Raw genomic sequence first — 27,972 nt, 5'->3', positions numbered from 1 at the left:
GGGCGGCGGGCGGGGCCGGTGCGGGGGCGGAGCGGGCGCGGGGGCGGGGCCAGCCCCGACCTCGCTCCCTCACACGCCCTGGGCGGGTTTCGGTGGCGGAGGATGGGCCAAGGATTGACGTAACGCGACTTTTTTCACCTCTGCTTGGCCTGCCGGACAACTTCCTTATCCTGAGGGTGGCGGAGCGGCTGGCGGAGCGGAACAGGCGGCCGGGGAGGTTGTGGAATGGCCCTCTCTGGAGCCATTGAAAACCCGCCTGGATATGGTCATGTGTCACCTGCTCTGGGTGACCCTGCTTCAGCAGGGGTGTTGGACTAGATTATCTCCAAAAGTCCCTTCCAACCCTAACTATTCTGTGATGCTGTATTTCTGTCTTTTATTCTAGTTTGCTCAAAGCCGGGAATCGGGAGGTAACCCACGAAAGGCTGGCTCTGTGATCGTCAAACCTCTACACTATTTATACCTTTTAACAAAAAAAGGCATCAGCATTTGTTGTCTGTGAGTTGTACGACTTTTCTCTTAATTAGTACTCAAACCCTATTTGCTAGTTGTATCTCTTGCTTCTCCCAGAGAAGATCCCTTTTAGTCTGCAGGCATGGTTCTTCCTTCCCTTTGGGTCGGCGTTTGGTGGTCAGTGAGACAGTGGTCACGGTCATCCACTGCTGGAATTACCTTCCCTCAGTTACTGCCCAGTCCTGCTGACTTCGCCCCTGGCAGCTCTCATCCAGAGAGTCCCTTCATCTTGGGATTGTCTTCTCCTTTCCTCAAAACAAAAGACGAGCAAAGCATGCAGCATTCACAGTGCAATTGCTTAATCATAACTGTTCAACTACAGGTCTTGATTAACAACTGGAAAAAAAAAAAAGCATTGCAAAGTTTGGTTCAAATCTTGAGACCTCAGATCTTGAGGGGCCCAAATCTCAAAGGGCTCGCTGCCAGCCTCACCCTGATGTCTCTGGTTTAGACTTTTATATTTTTCAGATTCTGTGCTGCCTTAAGGCATCACCCCAGCACAGGGGGCACAGTGGAGGAGAGTGGGAAGCCAGCAGGCAGGACCAACTATCAGGGGTCATCCCGGCTGCACCCACACCCCTCGCCAGGGAGAGGTGGCACATGCAATTAATTCTGTGTAAAATCTCCACCAGAAATGTTCTGATCTGTCTCTTACAGCAACAGCAAAGGGGCTGATGCTCTGAGGTGTTGGGGGCCAGGCTTCAGCTCCTGCAGCAGTTTGGGTTTAAAACTGTTACCAGAGGTGCAACATGTATGATTCATTGGTTTGGAAAGGAAGAAATCTCATCTGGGCCTAGTAGGGTGTGCACCATTTCTAGGCAGAAAAGCCTCTTGTTTTCAAAAAGTGATGGAAATGCCCAATATGTACCAGCTGAATTTGTACCTGTCAATACCCCAAACAGTTATAAATGTGACCTGACCTTTCTCTTAGCAGTTTTTTTGTGTAACAAACCTTTAGGCCACACAGAACATGAACTGTATGTCTATCTTTCCTTTATCAGTATCTACACAGCGGTGGTATCATCCCGTGCCACCCCCCAGAAAAATTATATAAATACTAGTACAAGCCAAAGACCTGCAAATGAGAAATGGTGTAATTGTGCCCTCCCAGAGCAGTAGTGGTTTGTATCACCCCTGATGTACCAGAGGTAGTTTGGAGTACTGACAAGCAGGGGTGGCCTGAGGGGTGCAGTGCAATGCATGAGGGGAATTTGTATATTGATGAAGGAGGGAACCACGCCCCAGGGAGCTGCCACAGTGGACGTACATTGTACATACTCCCCACATTGCAGATAAGAGGCCTGTGTTGAAGTAAAGTAAGAAAATAGTCAACCAAAGGTTTGAGTAATGGTTTTAAAAGCATTCCTAAGCTTCAAGGGGCAAAAAATAGGTTTCCTCTTATATATGGATCAGCTTTACTTACTGTGGTCATCACACAGTTAGCATGGAGAAAATATTGAGAAAGATAGCTAAGAAAAGTAAAAGTTAGCAAAAAGGTGTTTTAGCATTTCAAGAGGAGTAATTTCTGAGGTTCTCTTCTCTCTGTGGTGATACCAATTTTCTCTTCTGTCTAGCTGAGGTGCATAATAGTGTTGCTACAAGATGCCTCATAAAACCTAAGAGGATGTCAACTTTCTGTCTCAAAGTAAAAATTATTTCAAATTCCACAGCTGTGGCTACTCTTAAGTAGTTTTGCATCACAGTCTGACAAGATATGAAGTAGTGCAATCTGGAAAATGAATGTTGTCCCAAAGTGGTCATCCTGTCCCCCTGTATTTATTTTCCTGTGCAATCTGGAAAATAAATGTTGTCCCAAAGTGGTCATCCTGTCCCCCTGTAGTTCTAGAAAAAATAGGTGATGAAATGTGGCCCCACAGCCACAGCATCTCCAAGTACCTTCACTGGCAGAGTAAAAGTCAGCACAGTCCTGCAGCTGCTGAGCTGTTTGTCACTGTGGGCTTGGAAGATCTGGGGTACACCTGCATACCTTGAAGGTATCCTGAAAAACCTTCTGCAGCTGTTGGAGATAGGATGCAGCAGACATCAACAACAGGTGGTCAGACAGATGGAGGAGGAGGAGAGAAACAAAGATAGTAATTAAGAGTAGATGTGTTGTTCCCAGCCACCCACCTACATTCTGTTGAGCTCCCTTGAAAATCCATCTCACTCAGCTCTCTGTGTCAGGGAAATGGGTTGCCCATGTGAGACCAGGCCTTTATCTGAGCTCTGTGTCACATGTCAAGTGCTCAGAGCAGAGCTCTGCAGGGAAACCTCAGGTGAAATGAGCCATGATCACATTGAAATAATACCAGCAGAAGGGAGGGTTAGCTAGATGTAAACTGGATGAAAGGTTACAAAATCTCAGAATTTTTCCCGTTCATGTCACAGACTTGAAGTCAAAATCCAATTTTATTACATCTATCTATCAAAAATGCTTTCAGATTAAGCATGTAGCACTCTACATTCACTCATAGTAAATTAACAGCAAAAAGTCTTCCACCCCACAAATCTGTGTGTTAGCTTTTTGAAATTAATGCAATGAATCACACAATTATTTAAGCTGGAAAACATCTCAAAGTCATCAAGTCCAGCCTATGACTGAACATCACCTTTTGAACTGGACCATGGCAGTGAGTGCTGCATCCATTTTTTCCTTAAACACCTCTGTGATGATGACTCTACCACCTTCCTGGGCAGCCCATTCCAACGCTTGACAACCCTTTCAGTGAAGAAATTCTTCCCAATGGCCAGCCTGAGTCTCCCTAGGTGCAGGTTGAGGCCCCTTTCCTCTTGTCCTGTCACTTGTCATCTATGAGAGGAGACTGATCTGTACCTTTCTACAAACTCCTTTCAGGCAGTTGTTGAGATTGATAAGGTCTCTCCCGACCCTGTGAACTAGCTTTAAAGCACTTGTGGAAGATGCAGGTGGTTAGCAAATTCAAGGCTAAATTTCAGTGGAGTCTCATCGGATTAATATCTCATACAGCACGAATAAGTCCATTTAAAGGGGCTCACAAACTCCTTTCCACTTCTTTTCCCAGGAAATAAAAGGAGCAAAAAGGAGCAAAAGCTCCTGAAACCTGAGAGTTTTTAAATTGCTCTGCTTTGGCAGACTTGCAACTTTTGAAAAGGCCCATTTGTCAATGACATTTTCTGGGGTTTAGAGGACAGTCATGGTATTAAGTATCTTAATTAGTTTATAAAGTCATTATTTTGTATTCCTCTCTTTGCTCACCTTTTGGAAGAGGAGATTTTTTCTTGAATGAAATAACTAGACTTGTGGTGGGATAGCCTTAGGAGAGAGTGAAATGCTCACCGCCTATTCAGCAGGATTAGAGAAACAAGTAGAATGAGAAAGCTCATGGGTCCAGAGAAAGACAGGAAGATTTCTCCCTGTTTTTTGTCACGGCAGAACATTCTTGACATGTGGAAAATCAGTTTGTTGCTGATTTAAAATAATGGGAAGTTAATGGGAGACAGGAGGACAAACAGTAGAATAAGTTGTCTTGCCCCTTTTCCCGAGCTCAATGTCATTCCTTCCCTGTAGGCTCCTCTTCCTAGAATCGTAAAACCATTAAGGTTGGAAAAGACTTCAAACCTTATCAAGTCCAATGGCTAACCTAACCCTTCCAGGTCTGCCAGTAAACCATGTCCCTGACTGCCACATCTACACCTTTTTTAACCTAGCCACCTTTTTTAACATACCACTTGCCAGAGCAGGGCAGTCTGTTCCAATGCTTGTCTCCCCTTTCAGTGAAGAACTTCCTCCTGATATCCAGTCTAGCCCTCCCCTGCTGCAGCTTGAGACTGTTTCCTCTTCTGCTTGTGCTTGTTACCTGGGAGGAAAGATCAACCCCACCTGGCTACAGCCTCCTTCCCGGCAATTGTAGAGAGCAATGACATCTTCCCTGAGCCTCCTTTTTTGCAGACTAGACGCCCCCAGCTCCCTCAGCCACTCCTCACAGGAGTTGTGCTCCAGACCCTCCATCAGCTCCATTGTTTTTCTCTGGACTCACTTCAGTACCTCGATGTCTTTCTCATACTGAGGGACAATTACTCTGCTCAGTCACGTAGTAGGCAATTTACATAATGATTTCATTATATAATTTGCATTTTGAAAAGTTGTTGAGAGAATTTCAAGGTTGGAATTACTCATTAAGTGATTTTGTGTGTTAACAGATAATTCAGGGCCTGAGTTGTTTAGGAACCATCATAACTAAAGGGACTATAAGTTACGGCGCAGACAGAGAAATCCATAATAAACATCAGATAATTTGTGACTTAGCATGAGCCTCAGTGTAATGCGCATTATGATTTATTTCTTCCCACCTCATAAAGCAAAAACAGTTTCCAAAGGAGTTATTTCAGTGAACTGGCCAGCCTGGTGGCTTGAGACTTTGCCCCATTCCTAAGCCTGTATTGCCAAAGCAAAAACTAAAGTTGCATGTAATTTTCTACGCTTTGTGCTTGTGTTCCCTGGATTTTAAATGCCAAATGTAGAGTGCATTGTTAGATATTAAAGGAAACTGCTATGAGGAATTAACTTAGAATTCTCTGTTCTTCAGACTTGCTTACCCAGGAACAATTTTCATAAGGGAAAACCAAGATTATCCTACAAAAAGTATAAAGTATAATTCTGTTTATCAAGGAACTCTGCCAACAGTGGTGTCACTCCTTGTGCCTTATAGATCTGCCCATTTTTTTTCATTAAAGAGGCATCTTTTAGAGCCAGTATTCCCAAATTTGAATTAATTTTAACCTCTGGTGTTGTTAAACTGGACCAGCTCACACAGCTATGCTAGCTCTCTCATAGAAAAGATGGGGTATAAGATAGACTCCACTGTGTACCATTACATTTGTGTGTGGCTTGTTTCTAGTACCTTTTCAAAAAAAGTTTTACCCTTAGCAGCATCGTTATACAGGTTTATGTGCATAAACCTGTGCATTGGGTGGGTGTGGCCTGTGGGTGAAAAACTGATGCCATCAATGCTGGGCAAAAGAAGGTAGCAACATTGCCCAGTTGTTTTAAGGATGAGGGAACGTTTTTAGGGCAGCTTTATGCAGTGACTGCCTCCATGGAAGACCATGTTTCTGAGACTGCAGATTGAGAATGATACAGCCTCTGGCATACACGTACTGTAGTATTACTTTCCATTTGCTCTTGGAGCCCAGTGGCTTATTAAGGGGACATGGCAGCAATTTGGCAAACTGTGTTGTGTGGTACCAGGCACAGAGCTAGAAGCTAGACTTGTGTGCCTTGTCTTGTGCTGAGCATGATAGACTTGCCTAACTGTGGTCCTTCACTCAGTGGTCCTGGGAGAGATTGGTAATTGACATAATTTTTATGGCATAGTTATTTTCATCCTGGTGTTCCAGCTTGTGAAAGTTGGATTGACCTTCTAGAATTCTTCTCCAGAAGGATAAACTGGGTAAGGAAGAAATTATTTCTTGTGACAGTGCTGAGATGCTGAAACTGGGAAGTTATGGCTTGACCATGACTGGAAGTGTTCAAGGTCAGGTTGGATGGGGCTTTGAGCAACCTGACTTTATGTCTGTGGTGGTGGATAAAGAAAGAGGTGAATTTTTCCATTCTGCTGCTGCTGCCTGTTATGAGCTGGAGGTTAATCACTGCAAGGAGGAGAAAGGAAACATGGCTGGCTCCTGTTGATACTCAGGTTCTGTGTGCTGCACTGTGTCCATGGGAGAGGCCTCCGGGAGATTCCAGGGAGAGGAAGAGAACTGTATCATGTCTGTTTCACTGTGTGCCATCAGGCCACAAAACAGGAAGGAAGAATGTCAGGAAGGAACATGTCAGTGCATCAGGCTGATGCCTTTTTAGCCTGTGGACTCGGCAATGTTAGGTTTCGCGTTGGACTCAATGATTCTAAAATTCTGTTTCAACCTAAACAATTCTGTGATTCTGTGATCTAATGAAGGTGTGCCTGCCAACAGTAGGGGGTGTTGAAATTAATGCTCTTGTAAGTCCCTTCCAACCCAAACCCTTCTGTTGTTCTAAGACCTGGTCTTTACTTGGTTGTTGTGGATCTGACTTGTTGTGGGTATTGGTGCCAAGATCCAGATTTTCTATTTTTATACAGGCTGTGGCTGGGATGAAATTAGTTGTCTCCATAGCAGCCTGTATGAGGCTGTGTTCTGAATTAGTGACTAAGAACACTGGTTACAAAGCAGTGTTTTGGCTGTTGCTGAGCAGGCGTTGCCAGCACAAGGTTTTATTTTTGTCCTTTTTCTCCTGCATTCACTTCCAATGAGTAGGCTAGAGGTGGGTGAGAGGCTCTGAAGGAACACAGGGAGTCACATCTGATCCCAACTGCCCACAACAATATTCCATACCACACGGCATTGTGCCCAGCACCAAAAGCTCTGGGAATAAGATGAGAAAGTGGGGACATTTGTGGTTATGGCATTTGTTTTCCCAAGTAACTGTTAGTGTGCCAAATCTCTGCTTCCTGCTAGGGAATTATGAATAAATTCTTTGTTTTGTTTTCCATGTGTAGCCTCACTTTATCTCCTAAGCAGTTTCTATCTCAATCTATGTCTTCCAATTTTTGCCTTTACAATTTCTCTTTCCTTCCTGTTCGAGTGGGAGCAAACAACAAGGTCAGCCCACCATTTTCTTGTAGAAGACCTGATTCCTAGCGGGAGTGGAATTGGAGCAACCTGTGAAAGCTGGGGCTAAAGCTCTTGGAGTCCCCTAAGAGCAGACTGAAGTAAAATTGGTGGTTAAGATAGGATGCTAAGTAGTTTTGCATTGTGTAATAGCCTGCAAAAGCCTCGGAGCACTGAGGTGAGAATAATTTTGGAAGCAGGCCTCCCCCCTTCCACAGGCTGGTAAGCAAGGTGAGCCTGGGGCCAGCAGTCATCCCCAGGCAGGTGGAGAAGGTAGGGGGTTGTCAGTGCTAGAGATGTCACTGGGAGCACACCAGTGTCACTACTCTGTGTGTAGGACAAGGTGGACCTGACAGGAATCTTGCTTCAGCATGTATCATTGTGCAATATAAACCTTCCCTAACCATAGCCAAAGGGAAAAAGAAGATACAAACTTGAAAATAGTAAGCCATGTCCTAAAGGAGATGAAGAGGATCACATATCTGAAAAAACACTCTGAGTAGTAGCCAGAACTCTCACAGCACCCCAAAAGACAGCTGGAAGAAGTAGGACAGGCCCTCTAACCACAGCTTTTCCCAGGGCTGTATTCACCTTATGAGCAAGGTTCACATCAAGGATGAAAATTGTCCACTGTCTGTGCACTGACACACCCAGTGTACTTGTATGCTCCTATGAGAAAGCTGCATTTTTCCAGGAATACACATGCCTGCCTAGGAATGCCTGTGCTGGAGTCTGGCAGAGGCACAGCCCCCCAGATCAGCACCTGCTATACACCAGGCTTCCAGTATCACATCTGTGCTCAGGGTGCAGGTGGCGTTGGTGTGCATCCCTGTGCTGGAGCTGCTCCCTCCATCAGGAAGGTTCAGTAATGCTCAGTTCACTGACAGGGCCTTGCAGCAGCTGGCGAAATCAACGTGGGCAACAACTGTGTAGTTGGAGGCAGCTGGGGCTGCAGCACTTGCAAGCCTCACAGTGCTGAAACTTCCACACCAGGCAGCAGAAGGGGACTGGTGTGTTACAGGGTGGTACAGAGTCAAACACACTCATTTAAATGGTTTTTTTCTTCTAGGGTTTTAAAATACTTAAGAAACCATTATCCATAGTAAAAGTACAGCACCGAAGTTATGGCAGTTCTAGAAATTCAATTCTAGACTGATTGATTTGGTTTGATTTTGCCAAACAGGCCCCAGGTGAAGGTGTCACAATGCTGCAGTGAGTTAGTTCTCCCCCTTGGGCAAATTGCCTAATTAAGCTGAGGAGAGTAAGTGGGTGCCAACAGGCTCCTGCAAACAAGGGGAAAAGTTCTGGCGTCACAGCCCTGGCTGTGTTTAGCACTGCTTGCCAGTGTCTCTTTATTAACTCTCTTAATTAAGACTGTCTACAAATATGTCACTAAGTCCTAAAGTAAAATATCACAATTAAGGCAATGTGTTTTCCATGGTTTTACTGAAACTGAAAAAGTAGTTCTGTACCAAAATGTACACAGTTCAGTAATAATACAAAAAGTTAATTCTGCCAGACAGAATGTCAGTTAAATCCACCAAAATGAACACTGAACCACCATTTATTGCCAGACCAGTGTTAAATAAAATCATTGAATGAACATAGAAACAAAGTAATTCCAAATTTCCTTAAATAAAAATAGAAGCAATTAGCAACAATACTGCAGGAAGATAAACATTCATGGTATTTGATATTTACACGCCATCATAACATGTCTAGCATGTAGTATGTCTTCATGCTTGCACATTACATTTATGAGCTTATTACAATGGATATTAATGTGTAAATGTTCTACAAAGCAACCCACCATGATGTATATCAAATCTGCATGTTAGAAGAGCACCTCTACTAGTCACCCCTTTAGGAATGATGCTGCAGGAAACCCAGCCCAATCGACTGATTCCCCCCACAAAAAGTCAAACAAGAAAAGCCAACACTAACCAAACAAAAAAATCATCAAGCATATTACTATTTTTTCTCCTGTGATTAACTAGGCAGGGCTATGCATTTAGCAGTATTCCCAGAGGTGAATCAAACCAGAATAAACCTGTGTTTTCTTTATTACAGTAAGAACACCTGAGACTGCTTCACTGGTCCAAGTACAGTATTTTATTACAAAAACTGCTTCTTACATTAACATGTCATTTCACTGAATCCCCTTAATTAGTACTTTTCATTGACAAAAAAGCTAAGATTTCTTCTTAAAATAAATATTCCCCACCTCAAAAGGAAATTTCAAAAGGAAATTAAAAGAAAAAATCCCCTCCTTTTTTTTTTAAGAACAGTGTGGTTTTCTGGCTTAGTTTTATCTCAGCTGAAAAGGTGGATAAACACCTATTCCTGGAGAATAATAGGTGTCAAACACCTTATAAAAATCCCCAACGTAAGGTACACAATGTGTATGTATGTTCCTAAAGAGACTTCTTGTTAAGTAAGTGTAAACATCTGTTCTTGACTCATTTGTTTGAATGCACTCCTATCAAATAATGTTTGAGAAATTACATTTACTTAAATATCTGTCTGACACATAACTGTTTTGAAGTTACCATTTCATTTTTTTCTACAGAGTACCAAAACAGTTGAAGACACTGTTCTTTCCTACTTCAGTACAGATTATATTTAACAGTTCAGAACTTTACAGATCACAAGTTTTATGTAAAGGAATAACCTAAATTGTGGAGTTAAACACTGAACACTGCTCAGCTGAAGCAGCAGCAAATTAAGTACTATATATAGACAGAGATTTCTATTAAACTAATATCATTCAATTAAACTGTCTGATAGCTTAAGACCTGTTTTACATGTGAACAAATTAAAACTGGGATTTCTTAGAAAGTGATTAGGCTTGCCATCACTTTAAAAAACATGCTTGTTTAACCAGAAAATAAAGATGGCAAGGACCAGTGCATTCAATCCAAGTTTACACCAACTTCTTTTGTTTTGTTACTTTAAATGTACAAAGTACATTACATTACTTTTCAGTTTAGTAGTTACCAGGACCTTATTAGGCAAAATAATCTCAACCTGTAAAAACATAAGACTGACTCTTCAGAAAATGATGTCTAAGAGTAAGAATTTGAAAGCCATGTTCAAGACATCTGACAGGACTTCTTTCACAGCCTCTAACCACTGAAGAAGGTCAAGCATAGCTAGTCTCAAGTCTTGATCTCTTAGTTGTTCTTACACAGACATCATTGAGTTGAAGGCAATCTTTATTCTAAACTTCATAAATTTTGGTTTTTTTTCCTTGTGCACCTGGTCAGTTACTAAAACAATTCTTCATTTCAAAGCCATTTGAGTATTCAAGCTGCCTTTTTAGTGCAGGTTCCTTGAAGATCCTGTAGGTTTATCTTTGACCTAATAAAACAGCAAGACAACTACATTAGATAGAATGTTACACTGCTTCCATGTGTTGCAATTAGTCACATAATCATTATTGACTCCCCTGTACTTGTAAGAGGATCAATACAGCAGAAAAATACATAAATTTTTCCATTTTTTACCTGTTGTGGATCATGTGGCTTTTGACTAGATGCCCTGCTGCAAGAGCAGCCATTAGTGACAACTCCCCTGCCATCACTGTAGCACAAACAATTTTAGCAAGTTGACGGGCATTTTCACCTGGGTTATCTTGGCTTGCACCTTGAACCCCTAACATCTGTGAAAAAATACAAGGCAGTATTATGCTGTGAAATCTAAGTCGATTTATTATATATTTGGTATTAAAGTAAGTATTTCTAAATTATATTCAATGAGTCTCTTTAATATTATTAAGACATTAGTAAATGTCTCAAGCTTTAGAAAGTGGATATATGAAAGTGATGCATTAGACATTTCTAACATTTTCATATAAAATACACCAAGTTTCAAGCAGCCCCATTCCCACAATATTGCTTGCACACCACATGAGAACAACCTTTGATTTAAGAAGGTAAGTTGCTTTCAACTTTGAGAACTATACCTGCAAACAGGCCTGCTGTGGGAGCAAGTTGGTGCCTCCACCAACAGTCCCTATTTCTATAGAAGGCATCGTGCAGCTGATGTACAGGTCTTCATTGGTGGAACCAGTTCTCTCCATCAAAGTGATGCAGTTGGAGCTGCCCACATTCTGCGCAGCATCCTTCAGATCAAGGAGGAGAAACAACAATCCAGACACTTAAATCAGTGTTTGATTAAGAATTACTAAACTAAAAAAAAAAGTGAACTGGTGTAAAACAAACCTACCTGACCACAGGCAATGTAGATTGCTGTCACAATGTTTGCTGCATGTGCGTTGTAGCCACCTATGCTACCAGCCATCGCAGAACCCACCAAATTTTTGTTTATATTAACTTCAACTAGATCTTCCGTAGTTGTTTTCAACACCTGGACAAAGTGATAGAAACACTTTTACTACCATTGTCCTCAGGCAGGAGTACAAATACTCTATTTATGGTTATTCATGTCCCTCACACCTTGTTTGCTTCTGTATGTAATTTGACTCAATCATTGTCCTGGATACATTTTATTTTTGTTCCAAAGGAGACTTTCAAATATAGGATGTCCAAGTAACAATGGAAAAGTCAGTACAAAGGGCTTGGACTTGCACAGGCCTTTGAGAAAAACTCACAGTTGGGTACTCCATTTCAAAGTCTCCCTTATATTCTAGAATGGAACAAATAAAATCATCTTGGCAGAAATATCCCATTAATTTATCTTGACATAATGTTACAATTTTACATAATTGTAATATTTCTGTTGATTTTTTTCCAGACACTAAACTCTTCCCAAATTTGTTTTGCATACAAATATGGAGCCAAACTGAAAAGTTCCAATGCAAACCACTATTCTACATGGGTAAATAAATACTACCAATAGTAATATAAAATTAAGTGGCACATTTATACTATAGTGACTGTATTTTGAAACTTTCAAGTAGGAGATTTATACTGAATTTAATATAAAAATGATCAAAGATGGTCAAAAGAGATACTGTTGTTGAGCAAAATTTAAGATATTCCTGCACAGCAGGAACAGCATTTACAGACATCTGCACCAAGTCTGCAACACTGACAAAAATGTAACATTTATGTATTAAGAGTTCAATATAAGTAAATGTGGTGACATACAGGGCTGGGATTTGAGGAAAACCTCCCCAAATTTACCTACAAATTATCAATGCCCATTATGAAAGGACTACCTCCCCTTGACTACCCTGGAATGAAATCCTGAGGTTACAATAGATATTGCCAGTGACAACAACTTGAAAAACAGCAAACTACCCCAGAAGACATGAACTATGTCAATGTATAAATCCATTCTGCACACCCTGTTAGAATCCTGTGTCCAACTCTGTACCCAGAATTTCCGACATGGTAGAACTGTAAAAGATGCAGAGGTAAGCATGTTCAAAGACATACTGGAAGTCTGTTTACTCATTGCTGATAGAGAAACCAGTACTTTTCAGTTTGAAAATAAGAATAGCTGGAGAGGTAGACAGGCTGTGTCAGAGCTGTAAAATTTTCAGCAGATGAGTGAAGATAACAAGTCTTAAGCATCTCTCGCAGTACAAAACTGGGGCATCATCAAATGGAATCAACATGATGGTAGTTCTCATACAAGGTGAAGCTGGACTGTGGAATACTGCCCAGAATACTAGTTCTAGAAGCTTATATAGTTTCCCAGAAAGGACTGGACAAATCACTATGGGAAACCAAGCAAAAAAACCACCCCTATCCAGTATGCAAACACCCACTTATAAGATCTTAAACAAGTGTTACAATGTAGTGAATTCTTTCCTGGATATTGTCTCCCATGGCCAGTGCTGACAACCAGGTAACAGGCACTGGATTTTATCTGACACAAAAGCCATCTTCTGAACTCAGGCAGAAGAGAATCTAAGACACTGTTGTAATGGAGGACAAGCTGGCCAGAGAATACAACTGGCATTGCTTATAAAGCAATACCCTTGGTCATGCAAGATGCCAAGACATCTTTGGAGTAAGTAAATCACCTTATTACCTGTTTCCATTTTAGTAGGAAGCATATAAATACTGAAGGTGCACGTGAGACAAAATATGAGTGAAAGGGTTAAAAGACTGGGTTTAATGACAGACAAAACACAACATGTAAACATCTGTCAAAATGTGGCGTAAGTTTTCAGAGGTTAACCATGAAAATCCCAATGCCTTCAACTAGATATGCTTCATTAAACACATATGCACTATTTGACACTAGCCACAATGAAAAAGGAAGTATCTACTGACTCAAGAGAAATGGTTTATCCTACAGAAGTACCTGAAAAGACATGTTAAAACTATCCTTACCTGGAAAACAACTTCCAGTTCATATTTATGATGTAAAGTAAGCATCAGTTTAGCAAAATGTATGTATTTTTATAAAAAAGAGAGCATACACTTACTTCTCTAACAACCTTAGCTGGAATGACTGCTTCACAGACAACAGACTTTCCTCTTCCTTCTATCCAGTTTATAGCAGCAGGTTTTTTGTCTGTACAGTAGTTACCACTGATAGCTATAACTTGAAGGTCAGGAAACTCTTCATTCAGCCTTACCAGTGCTTTTTCAGTACCCTGTTAGAGAGAAACAGGTAATAGGCTAAGTTTATCATTGGGGTGTAAAACAAGCTATTCAAGGACAGTAGAACAGTATTCTAATCAGATAACCAGTTACAGTGGAAGAAAAGAACACAATATAATGAAGAAACAAGAAACAAGGAGGGGGAAAACCACAAACAATTATGACTATCTTTTTTCTAATCACTTTGGGAATTATATTGGGAAATAACTGTTTTTTCTCTGTACATACAGACTCCCTGGATCCATTCTAGGTACATGGACATATGGTCACCATACTGAAGACACAACAGGAACTAAATTAAACATTACAGGCATGGAATGAATCAATTTTGGATGTAGTGGAAGGAGCTTCTCTACACCAGGTAATTAGACCAGAAAATCTGCTATATTAGGATTTGTCTGTGATCAGATCCACTTTTATTATGGTTCTGACTGCCTATTCTAAATGAAGTTTAAGTCTAACATTATTCATTTCTTATAGCATAAGTCATCCCAGCAATCTAAGGATCACATCTCAAGTTCTTCTCCAAGTTTGCATAAAAACGAACAAGCTAAACTAGTGAACACCTCTCTGCTGCCACTCATAATTCTTTATTAACTAGGAAGTGATAAACACAGTAACAGAATAATTATTGCTGGATAAAATCTTTGGCTTAAAGCAACAGTGCAACCAGCTTAGATTCTTCTATTACCAAAAATACAAAATAAAAAATTACTTTTTTCTTTCATTATTCTCTTCCTAGTTTTGTCTTCACTTGAAAAAAATCAAACATTTTTACTATTTTGTACAAAGACCACTGTGTCTTGTCTTTATCTTTTTGATGTCACAGGTTATTAGGCTATTTTTATAAAGGAATACCCATTTTTTAAAAATACTTAAGGGGACTGGTCCTTACTTTTGAAATCATATTCATTCCCATTGCATCCCCTGTTCCAGACTGAAAACGGATATAAAGGTTACGACCAGCCAAACTGATGAGAAGTTTTTGAAGGCGGGCAAACCTGCAAGAAAATTTAACTATTACTTAAAATCCTCATGGGAATATTAGCTTTAAGTGGCAAAATGACAGTAAATCTTTGCAAATTACACTGCTAAATACAGAATCACAGATTCCTTTATAAATCATTTGGAAAAGAGCTGTAAATCAACAAGTCCAGTCTTTGACAGACAATGATCTTTTCAACAGGACCACAGCACCAAGTGCTACGTCCAGTCATTTTTGAACCCTTCCAGGGATGGTGCTTTCATGAATAAGTACTACAAAAATATTCACTGTAAAAGTGTTCACTGCCTTTTGATGTTTTCTATCCCCGAACTTCAAGATATAAAATATCCTGAACTACGAACATAAATTTTATTCATTAGTATTCCTTGAAACATTTCACTACCAGATATAAAGTAATAGTGAGGCCTTTGGAAATTCTGATGTAAGTTTTACAGCAAGGCAGAAAGCATGCTATCTTCAACAGTACAAGCTGCACAAGTCACTCAAAATGCAAAAATATACGGCATTTAAAAAGCAGCATGAGCTGATTCTGGCCAAAATACAGATGTATCTTTGGCTGACACCTTGTAAAGAAACACAACAGGTAAGAAAATATCTCTCAGAGTCTTCCTAAAACAAGAAAGTCATCATCATAAATCCTGGAGAAAACTCAAGGGCTTGAAATAGACTTATTCTTACAACTGTTTTACATTTTTTTAGCATTTCAGTTCTAGCATTAGTTTACCTTGTATTCTCTCAGATTAATTAATATTAATAATATCATCTGAAAGGCTGAAGACCAAACTTAGAGGGTTTTTTCTGCAGTAACTACAGTTACAGTTACTCTACCTAGTAAAAATCAAAAAAAGTTTCTAGATTTTTAAAAAATGCTTAGACAAATTAATATTCTATTAAGTATTATGCAGTATATATCTATTTGTTGTTAATATACAGTAGTTTACCATTATCAGTGCAAAATGTTTATTGCTAGACTTGGCACACAGCCAGAGTGACTTCTGTCCTCTTAGATACTCACAACATTGGGATAGCCAAAACAGAGATGTAATATCCTCTATTGCAGTACTCCAAAAACACAACTGAGATCTTTCTACCATCCATAGAAGTCTTATGTCTGGAAATGAAGCTGGAACAGCCATCATACTAACCTACTTGTGCTGTCAAAAGCTTCTTTCATTATTTTAAAACCTTCAGGGCTTTCAAGCCAGACTTTCACCTCTGCAGCCTGGCAAGCAGTGGGCAACCTTACAACAGGTCCTCGAGTCATCCCATCTGCCAGAATGCGGCTACTTGCTCCTCCACCAAGCTAAAAACCAAAGCAGAAGGGGGATAAAGTAAGATTACTGAAATTTTAGTTTTCAAGAAATCAAAAATATGCATTATATAAACCTGAATATGTCTAGGTTTATATAATGCATATTTTTATGCATTATATTTATGTATTTTATAAAACAGGAGGTTTTCCAAGCTTTTAAAGTCACACAGTACTTACACATATTGCTCTACATCCTCTGTTTGTGCTTGCTACAAGACACCCTTCTGTTGTTGCCATTGGCACCTGAAACTCTTTGTTATCCAAAACCAGTGGTCCTGCTACGCCTACAGGAATAGGCATATATCCAATCACGTTTTCACAGCAAGCTCCCATCACCTTACAGAAACCATACAAAACAATCACTTAGGTTACATTCCAGTGGTACAGTACAGCATGCTACATACAATGCCCATGACTACACCAAGGCATCTTTGTAAAACACCCACAAATTTACCTATAAAGCAACTCATGGCCACCTCAAAAACTTAACAGCTACAGCTGTCAACAGCTAACACTATTGAACGCTAGGCAGACATATTGAATCCTGTATAGTACTAAATGTTACTAACCTTAAAGTTTTAAAATTAATTTTAAAAAAAATTCAGTTAACTTGTGCTCAAGGTAGTATTATCATTCAGTTGAACTGTGGCTCAGTATTAGAACTCTACATTTCTTAGATAAGTCAGCTGCATACTTTGATAGGAAATATTTTTTTGATAACTTAAAAAACTCATGAACCACCCTAGGTTTAAAAACATCAACAGCAATTAAAGTTGGTGCCTCATGTTTGCCTTTTTTTTTTTTCCTCCTACATCAGTTTTGACCATGCTTATTGTTAACTCACATACATGACTATGGTTTTATTTCGTAGAACCATAGATTTGTTTGGGTTGGAAGGGACCATAAAGACCATCTAGTTCCAATGCCCCTGCCAAAAACAGGGACACCTTTCACTAGACCAGGTTGCTCAGAGCCCCATCCAGCCTGGCCTTGAACACTGCCAGGTTTGGACCATCCACATCTTCTCTGTTCAGTGTCTCATCACACTCACAGTGAAGAATTTCTTCCTAACATTCAAATCTGCCCTTCTTCAGCTTAAGGTTGTTCCCCCTTGTCCTTTCATTACACATCCTTGTGCAAAGTCCCTGTTCCACTCTCTTGTAAGCCCCCTTCAGATATTGGAAAATGCTGTAAGGTGTTCCCAAAGCTTCCTCTTCCAGGATGAAAAATCCCGACTCTATTTGCCTGTCCTCACACACAGGTGAGATATTCCAACCCCCTGATCAACTTAGTGGCCTCCTCTGGACTTATTCCAACAGGTTCATGTTGTTCTTCTTCATGTGTTTGGAAAATAGTTTTACAGTGAATTCTGCTTGTCTACTTCATACTTACCAAAGAATAATTATAATTCCTATAAGGAAGATACTGCAAAGATGAAGGTTCAGGAAGTTTCTTAGATAACATCTGTCTGCGAATGGATACACCTCGCTCCTGAGTTTCCATCAGGGTTTCCAGTTTGTATGCAGGAATATGCTTAGCATTAACTAAGCTGATAACCTCAGCATCAGTAAGAAATTTTGCTCCTTCCTGGAAATATAAAGGGTGGAGAGAGAAAATAGAGACTCTTCTGGTGAAAATCCTTTTAAATGTTTCTAAAAGAAAAAAAGTAACAACTTTACTTTGCTAAAGAGGTCAACTGCCAACATAAGGTTTTACAGCAGGCCAACATATGATAAAACTTTCATGATCAGATACCCACTCATACATGTACATGAAGTTCCAAAGATTACTGAAATTGGTATGTCATGAATGATGAAACTGACCCCTCCTCCCACCCTTCTCAACTGACTAGATAAATAACTCATTAAATGGTTTTGTTTTAGTCGTGACCTCCACACCCCACCAAGTTATTAAAGCCATGTTAATTTCCTGAAGAATGGTATTACAACCAATGGGATTATCTAAAAGCTGGGAAAAGAACTCTAACAATTCTTAAATCAGATGGTGCAGCAGAGGTTAAATAAAAAAGTTATTTTTCCATACCTGTGCATTTCCAAGTATACGAACACATTCCTCAATAGAACGTGGTTCTTTAGGTAACTCAATCTCTTCCTCTTTTCCACTCAGATATGAAGAAGTTTCCACAGGGCTGGAATTGCCAACCACAAATGTAGCCTTGTTTGATGACTCTGCTAATACAGGTTTTATGACTTCAGCTGCACAAAGATAATAAAAATGAACTCTGGTTTACAAATTCCTGTAGTTTTGACACCAAATATAATATGCTACCAAAGATTGCACAATTTGTTCCAAATACTCATTATTGGGTATCGACTTTAGAACTACAAAAATTACCTACCACTTTCATCTTTGGGAATGAAAGCTTCTTCTCCTGTGTTAGATTTCTGATTGTTTTTCAGAAGTCCAGTCTGCTTCCTGCAACAATTTTCAGGGACCTTTTTCTGTACCATCACAGGAGATGTTATGGGATTCTTCAGTGAGAGGGTAGATTCAGTCTCCGCTTGCTCAAAGAAAATGTATTTGACAGCAAGGAGAAGGGCTAATCCAAGCGTGATTACTTGCTCAATATCCATACTGGCCATTCTAAAAATGATCACAAAATACAGAGTATATACAGTTTGTTGCTTATAACAGCATTCTGACATTTTTTGCTTCAGAAAGGGTAATAATTCCATCATCAAATAGTTACAGAAATTCCAGTCAGGAGATATTTTCTACCAGGACCTTGAGGTATGCTAGGCTAGGGTGGAAAAATCATTCTTCATACTACTATCAACATGAATATCTTCAGATGTCATTAAAGAGTTGCATAAATCTGGCTAAAAAGCGGCCCCAGTAGGAAAAATTTCTGTAAAAGATTCACTGATAACTACATCAAATTGATTTGACACCTGTCCCCCAATGACAAGACAAAGTTTCATTTATCATCCTCTACCAATTACAATTACTATGATGCAAGATGAACTGCTAAGAAGGGACAAAAACCCCATGCCTATACCACAAAGTTCTGACTTCTCAGAAATAACATGAAATGACAGGTGACACTAACCCATAGTACAAAATGGATTTTGCATGTTTTGCACTTAGGTGTGAACAGTCAGAAACTCTGTGTAAGTAATTAGTCTAGTGCAGTCTTAAAATTATTTCCCAGTATCCTGTGAAAGATGCTAGTGGGAAAAGACAATGTTTTGATGCATACAGGACTCTTGATCATGTTCTTGACTACTTCAATTTGGACAAATGGCGTATTATTGACATTTCTTCTGAAATGTCACCTCTGGTTCCAAGACATCCTACAGTGGTCAGACCTGAAAGTCTGCAAGTCTTGTGATCTAGGACAACAAGTTGCTACCTTGGCAGCAGTAGAAATACAGCACAATCACACTTCTGTGAAGCCACCCACCGAGAAAGGTAGAACTGCCACAGTGAAACATTTGGTTCAATTCTCTTTGGTGCATTCTCATCCAATCCCACTGAATTTTCAACAGTACTGTTTTGAGCAGCTGGTTCTGCTATCCAACGACTGTGGGCGTGAACAAGAACCAAACCCAGTGACTGTATCAAAAACACAAAGCAAGTATTAATTTTTCAAATGTAACTTGGTATCTAACCTAATAAGAATATATATTGCCCTCTTTTTGTTTGGGTTTTTTTGGTGAATTTTCCCCCCATGCTTCCCATGCCTCTAAAATCCAAAAGCTGATTTTCCACACCTCTAATTAACACCCTTTTTGGCCTTCTGTGACACTGTTGTATAATAGCTTTGGATGTGTCCCACCCACATTTTTTCTCTCACTCAAGAAATAAGCAAAGGAAGATGAGGGTACTGCAGGAGTAATAGAGAGTACACATGAAAGAGCCCTGAGAGCCTGAGAAATGGCATGGGCAGGAAAATGACAGGTTGTAGATACAGGGCAAATTAATTAAAAACTACAACTGTAAGTCCAGCTAATGGGCTGCCAAATACAAGCCTATAGGAAACAAATTGATTTTTGCACCAGGACACCTCAATGATTGCATAACTACAGGTGAAAAGAGCCACAAACCATAATCATTTTGACCCTCTGTGTCACAGGATTTGGTTTATTCTCTTCTTCTTCCAGAACACGAGCAAAATGACTAAGCTGCCATATAGGGCGCCCTTCACGACTCTCTCTTGAAAGCTGCAATAAAATAACAAAAATAGGCCATATATAGTACCTATTAGAAGAACCAACAAATAAGATCCCAAATTACATTTTTATTTGATTATTGACAAATTACCAAGAGTCTATAGTTAGACTTTCAACTGTGAAAACCCCTGGACAGACAATAAGTTACAGTATCATCTGTTTAGTTCGCTTTAGATCACACTAACTACTGAGTGTGACTCATTTACAGTGATATTTACACGTTACTGTCACCAGTTTACTTTGAAAGGAACATGAACATGCTGGCAGGTAACTCCATGATTAAAAGTATAGCCTACAGAAGCACAGGGCTGAATACTAAACTTGAGATTGTCTTGAAGCTGGCCTTACCTCTAATACCAAGGACACACAAGCTGGAAAGAAGGTCATGAAGACAAAGTAGTTGGCAAGAACAGACATACAGCCAAAGCAGCACATAATTTCAAGCTGTCGTACACCTAAATAAAAAGACAGTTTTTACATTTGGATATGCAGTTAGCTATAGTTGAAGAAGTGCTGCTGGATTAAGAAAGAAATCATTAAACTGACATGGCAGATTACAGAAGGAAGTACTGAGATTAATTAAAAACAAGCATCTTAAGGCCTACCCATTGTGCATTGGCTTATTCTAAGCACAGTATGTATTTATGTATTGACAGAAAAGTATTTTAAGGTGTAATTCTAAATGAATACAAATTAAGTTCACCAAGATTTTAAACTTCATCATGAAAGCTTGAAACTCCTTACTTATTTGAGCAAAAAAAATTAGCCAACATTACATACTGAACTCCCTTTTCAAATATGGGATGTTCTGGCAAGAAGTAACAGTATACACCACACCTACTTCTTCACAAGTATCCAGAAAAAGCCATGCTAGCCATGTTGTACATGCATTACTCAACTGCCTTAGTAAGGATGAAAGAGCTAACAGTATAAATTGTTTTTAAAAAAATATATACAGCACCAAAATGAGTTTTTGTCCCTAAGATATAAAGAAGAAAACAGCTTATTAATACACAATACCCTGAAAGAACCAAAATTATTTGAAGAGCAAGTGCTCTTCAAATAAGAAGATGCTGTTAAGATATGCAGTGTAAAACCAAATCTTATGAAAGCAGCTGCAGTATTTCAAACTTTGGTTCAGCATGTATATATTATTCATATTTGCAAGAAACCAGTAAAATAAGCCAATTAGGAGACAGATAAATAAATATATTAACTCATTCCACTCTCATGGGTAACACCTATTATTTGAAACTCTCCATATCCTAATGTCTCTCAAAAAGCCTTTTTTAACTACCCTTAGACTGTATGGCTCACCTGACATGGTACCAACACCAATTACAAGACACTCCACAAGTGCGTCCAGGGTAAACGTAGGGCCTAATATTGCCATCCCCCGTGAAATATTTTCTCTTACTTCATCCTAGAAAGAAAGATTTCTGTCCATTAACATGAAGACAAAAACCAAATTAAGTTATACATAACATGACTAGTAAAAAAAGTAGTATTATGGTGGTAAGGCCTTCTAAAATATTTATTGAAAATGAACTATTCTGAGAAAGCATACAGAGAATATATTCTATTTCCTCTAAGTTATTACACTTTCACAGTCTATTGACACAAAATTATTTAATTTTGATTAATTTCTCTACCTTTGCCTCATCAGTATTCTAAGCTTCTACAACACTGATGGGCAGAGACACTAATTACAGTAAATGCAAAAGAACACCACTTCTAAATCTGAAGACATGAAATAGAAGGCATTTGTGTCATGGCATTTTAAAATTTCTTAGAATCTGTACTCCATATCTGTACTCCAACTACTATTACTTTAGTATTTTATATTTAACTCTGTAGACTCAGCTGATAGAAAAAATGTCACAAAATGCACTAAAACTTTCTGCTGGGAAGAAAAGGGTTTCCTCCGGAAAGCAGGCATGATAAACTCCAGAGAGTTTGCTACTGTTTTCCTGGTGATGGTATTTCTGGGGCAGCAGAGGGAAAAAAAACTGTCGAAGAAATCAATTTGTAAAATATTCTCTTAAAAATAGTAAAAAATTCTGTACCTGCTGTAATCACAAAATAATACAGAACGCATTATATTGCATATATAGAAACTGTACATTGTAATATACACCAAATTAAAATATAACACATAATGTTTTGTCCCAATTAGTAGCCATGTACAGTATTTTGTAAGCACAAAGTAATCCCACTTAATATACTTTTAGTTCAGAATTTGGACTACTAGGAAACAAACATTACCAGGTATGACAAGCAAGATGCCCTGTCAATCTCTCCTACTGTGTTGTGTTAAATGTATTAAAGCATGGACGTTCTTGTCTGCACACATGGCTGATTTGTTCTGCTGACATCTGGCCTAAAAATATGCTTCTTTAGTAGTAACAGTGTTACACTGGATCTGTCTTTAGGTACTGTTCCTGAGTCCTAGATATTAACTTTTTCACTGTTAGTAACCATTTTAAGGAAGACTTTGTCTAGGAACTCTACTAGCCTCCTTGGAAGAGCTGTAAGCATTGCTGGTTTAAAGTTCCAATTTAATGAAGTCATGCTCATACATACAATTAACAGTGCACATGGCTGTGCACACTAGTTTTACCATATTACTATTCACTTGAACACTGATCCAGCTGGAAGACAAGAGAACACAGAATCTGGATAGAATCTGATCCTTTTGTTATTTATGTATCCCCAAGACACTATTTGCCTGTGTCTCTCCACTTGGATTACTCATACAATTGTAAAATTACTTGTCTTGAAAAGGGCCTTAAAGCTCTCCTAGGTTCTAATCACCTGCCATAGGACAATGTTCTATTCTGAACATTATATTAAAAATCTCCACTGCAAGACAAACCAACAAAAATCCCAAAGTCAAGCACCAACCAACCAAAAAATCCTCAAAAATAACTCCCCTGACCTGTGAGTTGGAACTGAGTGCAAATTTGGCTAACGCACTTGCTCTTGACAAATCAATCAGAAGCAGGAAGAATGGTAAAGCTTCACTGAAAAAAAAAAGAGGCACATGTTAAAATTCAAGGTTTATGGTACAGAGAAAAAAATGTAAGCACGAAATCCAGAATAACAATTCATTACTTACTTTAAACCTGTCAGTTCTTTATCCAAGAAATGAATTACCACTGTACTAAAAACAAAACTTGAGAAGATTGTGAAGAGGCCAGCAATACCTTAAAAAAACAAGAGAAAAGGAAATTTTTTGTTTATATATAGGAAGAAGAAAAAGAAAAAAACTAAAATTCCCCCACTTTTAGATGAATCATGACAATAAATGATAATTCCTGTCTCAGTGAATTAACTGCAGTTGAGACACAAACTGAAGGAGATACTATTTTTATAGGTATTAAAATCTAAAATTTGTAATGCATTCAAAGTGAGACTCAAAAATAAAAGCCACAGATCTTAATTTATTTTAAGTAAAATTAAAACTGGCTTAAACAGCTCTACAATTTTAAGTATTTCACATAATAAACAAATTATTTCAAGAATGACATTTTCAGTGTTTATATAATCCTACACAAACTTTCACTAAAAAAAATAGTACTTTTATACATGCAAAACATTTTTTCTGCTATCCAGAAAATAATTAAAATAATGCTGTTGTGAACATAAGGATTAAAAGGTTAGTATTTGTTACCAGTTTAGGTAAACCACATCCCCCACAATTAAAACACATACAGCAAATACAAAAATCAGACACAATACCTAAAATGTATTTTGATCCAAGCTGCCTTAGGTTCTGAAACTGGAAATAGATATAAAGAATTGCTATGCAGCGTGTGATTGTCAGGATGATGATGTCACTGCTCAGAACATCCTGTATGAAATATAAAGCAAATTAGTTTTTACACTACAGGAAGTCCATTGTAAAATATTGTGAAGCTGCATTAAAAGTGAAATTCCAGAATAAAATAAATATCACTGCTAGTCTTGCCGTAAAAACTAAAAATACTAAATGCTTGGTCATTGCATCACTGTTTGCATACACCTTTAATATCCAAAATAAGAAAAGAAGGCCATAAAGAAGCTTCTGCATGGCTACTTTATTCCTAATACATCACAGCTTGATCATATTCTAGAGAAAACCCTGGATTTACTGATAAACACCAAATACAATAAAATTATTTTAAACTCTTACTTCTTCAAGTTTGGGGCACTCATAATTCCAGCCACAGATCTTATCATTCCCAGTGAACATCTTCATAGACATCATGCAGATAGTGAGAGTCACTGTTCCCACAATGACTTCCCATGGATGAGAGGCTACAAAAAGGCCATGCATTCGGAAGAGTCTGGACAGCATTTTCAAGGCTGTTTTTCTATCCTCGCAAACCTGCAGCAAAGGAATACTTCATATAAGTACAAGATTAAGTGAAAAAAGACACAACTCTACACTTTCCTGCAAGACATCCTTCAGGAAATAAAAGCAAAACCATTTAAGGCTGAGATGAGTAAAGAAACTAATCTTTACCTTTCCTTCAATCTTCCATGTAAAACATATCTATTTCTAATATTCCAAAACACAGTATGATCTGCTCCTGTCTTCTCAACCTTTTTTGTTGTACTACCCATCTTCTTGGTTTCTTCACAGTCTTTGCCACTGGGGTTATGTCATCCATTAGAGTATGGTGCTAGTAAAGCCAAGGTTGAGAGTCCAATCCCAACACAGGCCATTCATTTAACAGCTGAACTCAGTGACTTGTGTGGGTCCTTCCAAATTGGAAGATTCTGTGATTCTAACAGTAAGGCCTCACTACTCTCTCGAGATCTCTCAAAATCTTCCTATCATACAATTTTGATACTGCTTTGACTCAAAATTCTTTTTTTTACCATCTATATAAGCACTCACCAAATTCTGTTATTTCTCTGTACTTATTCTTCCTGTCAAAAATACTGATGAGCTATAAGAATTATCAATTAACCATTACCGGTAATACTCAACAGCAGGAATTGCAATGTTATGTTTCTGACTGTGTCTTCTCTACTTTCTGTTCAATTTTATTCTGTGATACAAATTAATTACATTTCAAAAATATTCCTTCTTCGTCTAAAGCACGCAAGTCCTCACATAACAGTATTGTGGCAGTTCTCTTCTACCCTTTATTATTCCCTGGTTACTGGTGCCTTTCATCATCCCTCTCCTTCCAACAGATAACAAACATTTACCAGAAATTTTCACAGCTGTCCTTCACATAACTAACAACATGAATGTTCAACACGTCCTTCAGACCACATCCTGGTTTATCTGCTCTGCTTTGTTTCTTTATACAAGTCTGTCAAAGATCTTTACTTATGTTTTATGGCATAGAAATAAATTGCCATAACATTCTCACATACATTAGTAACTGGACTTTCCTCACTGCACAAAAACAACAGCTTACAAAAGCGTACAGTAAAGTTCAAAAAATGCTTAATAGCCTGGCTAACAGGGACAATCTGCAATTTACATGGACCAATCTAGTATTGAAAGATTTCCACGCAGGCCTGAGGGCTCTACCTACCACCACCTCAACGTGGATAAAAAAAAATCCGTTCTGCTGTCCTAAATGCAACAATCCATCCACAGGGCTTTTGATATTACTTATTTTGCTTGGACCTCAAAAATGAAGCCAACATTCAATGGAGAAAATAACAGACAGGCAAATCTTTCTGCCTAAGTCTATGTGCACTCCTGAAGATATCAGAATCATCTTGGTTTCCTACCAATACCAATCTGAATCACACGAGCACCAACAGCAATTATCTATTCTTCATTATCCTTCCACAGTGAAGGTGTGACAGGATGTTTGTGGCTCATGGAGCCAAACTGGGAAAATAATTGAGAAGACTGCCTTCCTTAAAAACAAATTATTTCATTTCCTAACTCAATGTTTTTTAAAAATAAAATTAAAAACTAACCTCCTCCTTTTGAAGTTGATATTATCCCTTCTTTTTCCCTATATCATATAACCTTCACTCTGTTCTGTAAATTTATGTTCTTGCAAAGCTGTTTCACACTGGTATTATCATTTCTTCTCAGCACAATGGAAGGTATGTTTTAATTAGGAAAACTAAAATAAAACCCAGCCAGAAGAATACCTGTGCTGAAAATTCTGAAACAACACAAAAATTAGAAAAGGCATCACAACATCCTCTGAAAACACAAGTAATTTTGAATATCATTCTATTTCAGGAAAATCATAACTAGCAGTTACTACATGACTTTACAGAGTTCTACCAGTCCTGAACCTAGCAATACTGCTGATATAACTATTTCAGCAAGTTGAAATGATTATCTGACAATCAAAAAACAGTTAGGATGGCTAGAAAGATTTCAGAATCTTTTATTGAGAAATTTTTTTTCCCATTTCTAAACAAAAATTGTAAAAGTAAAATGGCTTCATGTAATTAATTGGGGGGAAATGCATTAATTTATTTATTAAAATAATGATCCATAGTATCTTACTTGTATTATTAACGGCTGCTATACTGAAATGCAGGACGCCTCATCACTCATCTTGGGGTTAACTAAGTGATACTAAGTCCTAACGTAAAAGGATTCTTTACAGTTTTTGTGTTTATTTAATCTGCCCAAAGGGCAGGATGCTTTCTACTATGCAGTTGACTCTCCTAGAAAATATTGATGATTTCACACAGTGATTCTGCATTACAGTGCTGTAAAAAAAATTCAATGCATAACATCAGCTGGTATTTCTGTTTAAAATATTTATGCACACACACTGACTTGCAGCTTGGAATTAGCAAGATATAACATTAAATATAAAGCTAAAATTTAACATCTATGTAATTCTATTGAGTTTCAAAATGGTGGTTCAAAAGGGATGCTTTATAAATCCCGTTTGCCTATGTTTTCAATTAAAAATTTCTACGCAAATAAAAATTTCTAGGCAATTAAAAATTGTCTAGACAATAAAGCAATCAATTTTGAGAATAAAAACAGAATGCAAAATATGAACAAACCCCAAATGTGACTCCCTCAAAAATTAACCAAAGTGTAAAAAGCAAACTAGACCGGTTGTACGTAATCGTTTAGAGCAATTACCACCCACGTAACAGTACGACTCGTCTCTTAAATTGTTAAGGTTTGTCACATAGCTCTCACTAACCTCAGAGCAATCCTCTGCAACACTATCTATTCGATCAGCACTAATTTCCCATCTCCTGCTATCTGACTCAGCAGTACCTACAGGAATCAAGCGGCAGTAACAGCTGAGAGAAGACCTGTGCGGAGCTCACCCGGAACGGACACGACAGCACAGACACCGCCAGAGGCATTTTTTTTCAAAGAGGGGAAGCCACCCCCTCGCAGGCGCATCGCCGCAGCCCCCGCGAGAAACGCGGGCAACCCGACGGCGGCAGGAAGGTAACGGGACAGGGTCACGGGTATCCCCCGCACGCCACCCAGGGCGGCGGTGAAGCGCAGCGGCCGCCACTCCCTACGTGCGGCGATAGCGACGCCGCCTTTCCGAACAGGCACTCGGGCCCGGAGCCGGCATCCGCCCGCTGGGCACGGCGGACGCGTGTTGCCAGCCCCACACCCCCCCACCCGCAGCCCCGCCGGTGCCCGGTCCCCGCTCACCGCCGCGCTCCCCGCTCCGTCCCGCCGCGCCCCGGACTGCGCCGCCGGCCCCGCTCCGTCCCGCCGGGCCCGCACCGCGCCCCGCCCCGCCCCGCCCCGCCGCGCAAGGACACGCCGGTGCCGCC

The 27,972-nt window shown here is 39.2% G+C and overlaps 1 protein-coding gene and 1 long non-coding RNA gene across 3 annotated transcripts; one reads left to right on the top strand and one right to left on the bottom strand.

The window, feature by feature from the left end:
- Positions 1–61: 61 nt before the first annotated feature.
- LOC132341576 (uncharacterized) lies at positions 62–16,376 on the top strand. The gene is made up of 3 exons (XR_009490268.1): positions 62–498; positions 13,952–14,082; positions 14,202–16,376. It is a non-coding gene; the product is annotated as an uncharacterized LOC132341576 (long non-coding RNA).
- HMGCR (3-hydroxy-3-methylglutaryl-CoA reductase) lies at positions 8,687–27,923 on the bottom strand. 2 transcript variants are annotated; one of them, XM_059873248.1, is made up of 20 exons: positions 27,848–27,923; positions 24,407–24,601; positions 23,974–24,085; positions 23,351–23,438; positions 23,171–23,255; positions 21,550–21,655; positions 20,581–20,687; positions 20,107–20,223; positions 19,464–19,615; positions 18,399–18,643; positions 18,083–18,255; positions 17,432–17,626; positions 16,217–16,375; positions 15,873–16,030; positions 14,617–14,722; positions 13,544–13,714; positions 11,368–11,508; positions 11,105–11,263; positions 10,647–10,801; positions 8,687–10,500 (listed from the first exon to the last, which is right to left on the bottom strand). In XM_059873248.1, exons 2-20 carry the CDS (start codon positions 24,569–24,571, stop codon positions 10,446–10,448), a joined length of 2,649 nt encoding a protein of 882 aa, XP_059729231.1. In that variant the 5' UTR covers positions 24,572–24,601; positions 27,848–27,923; the 3' UTR covers positions 8,687–10,445. The 2 variants fall into 2 exon arrangements, with proteins under 2 accessions (XP_059729231.1, XP_059729232.1); XM_059873249.1 differs by lacking the exon at positions 27,848–27,923 and adding an exon at positions 26,167–26,336.
- Positions 27,924–27,972: the final 49 nt, after the last annotated feature.

Source organism: Haemorhous mexicanus, chromosome Z (genome assembly GCF_027477595.1).
Source record: "Haemorhous mexicanus isolate bHaeMex1 chromosome Z, bHaeMex1.pri, whole genome shotgun sequence".
Lineage (NCBI taxonomy): Eukaryota > Metazoa > Chordata > Aves > Passeriformes > Fringillidae > Haemorhous > Haemorhous mexicanus.
The sequence above is the reverse complement of the archived record's forward strand: the minus strand, read 5'-3'. Positions and strand labels throughout refer to the sequence as shown.

Excerpts from the sequence above, each read along its gene's own strand:
- HMGCR (XM_059873248.1), bottom strand. The coding sequence starts at position 24,571 with ATGCTGTCCAGACTCTTCCGAATGCATGGCCTTTTTGTAGCCTCTCAT. Across the intron at positions 24,086-24,406 it reads AGTGCCCCAAACTTGAAGAA|GATGTTCTGAGCAGTGACAT; the intron begins GTAAGAGTTTAA and ends TATTTCATACAG. Across the intron at positions 19,616-20,106 it reads AGAGGGTCAAAATGATTATG|TCACTGGGTTTGGTTCTTGT; the intron begins GTTTGTGGCTCT and ends TTTTTGATACAG.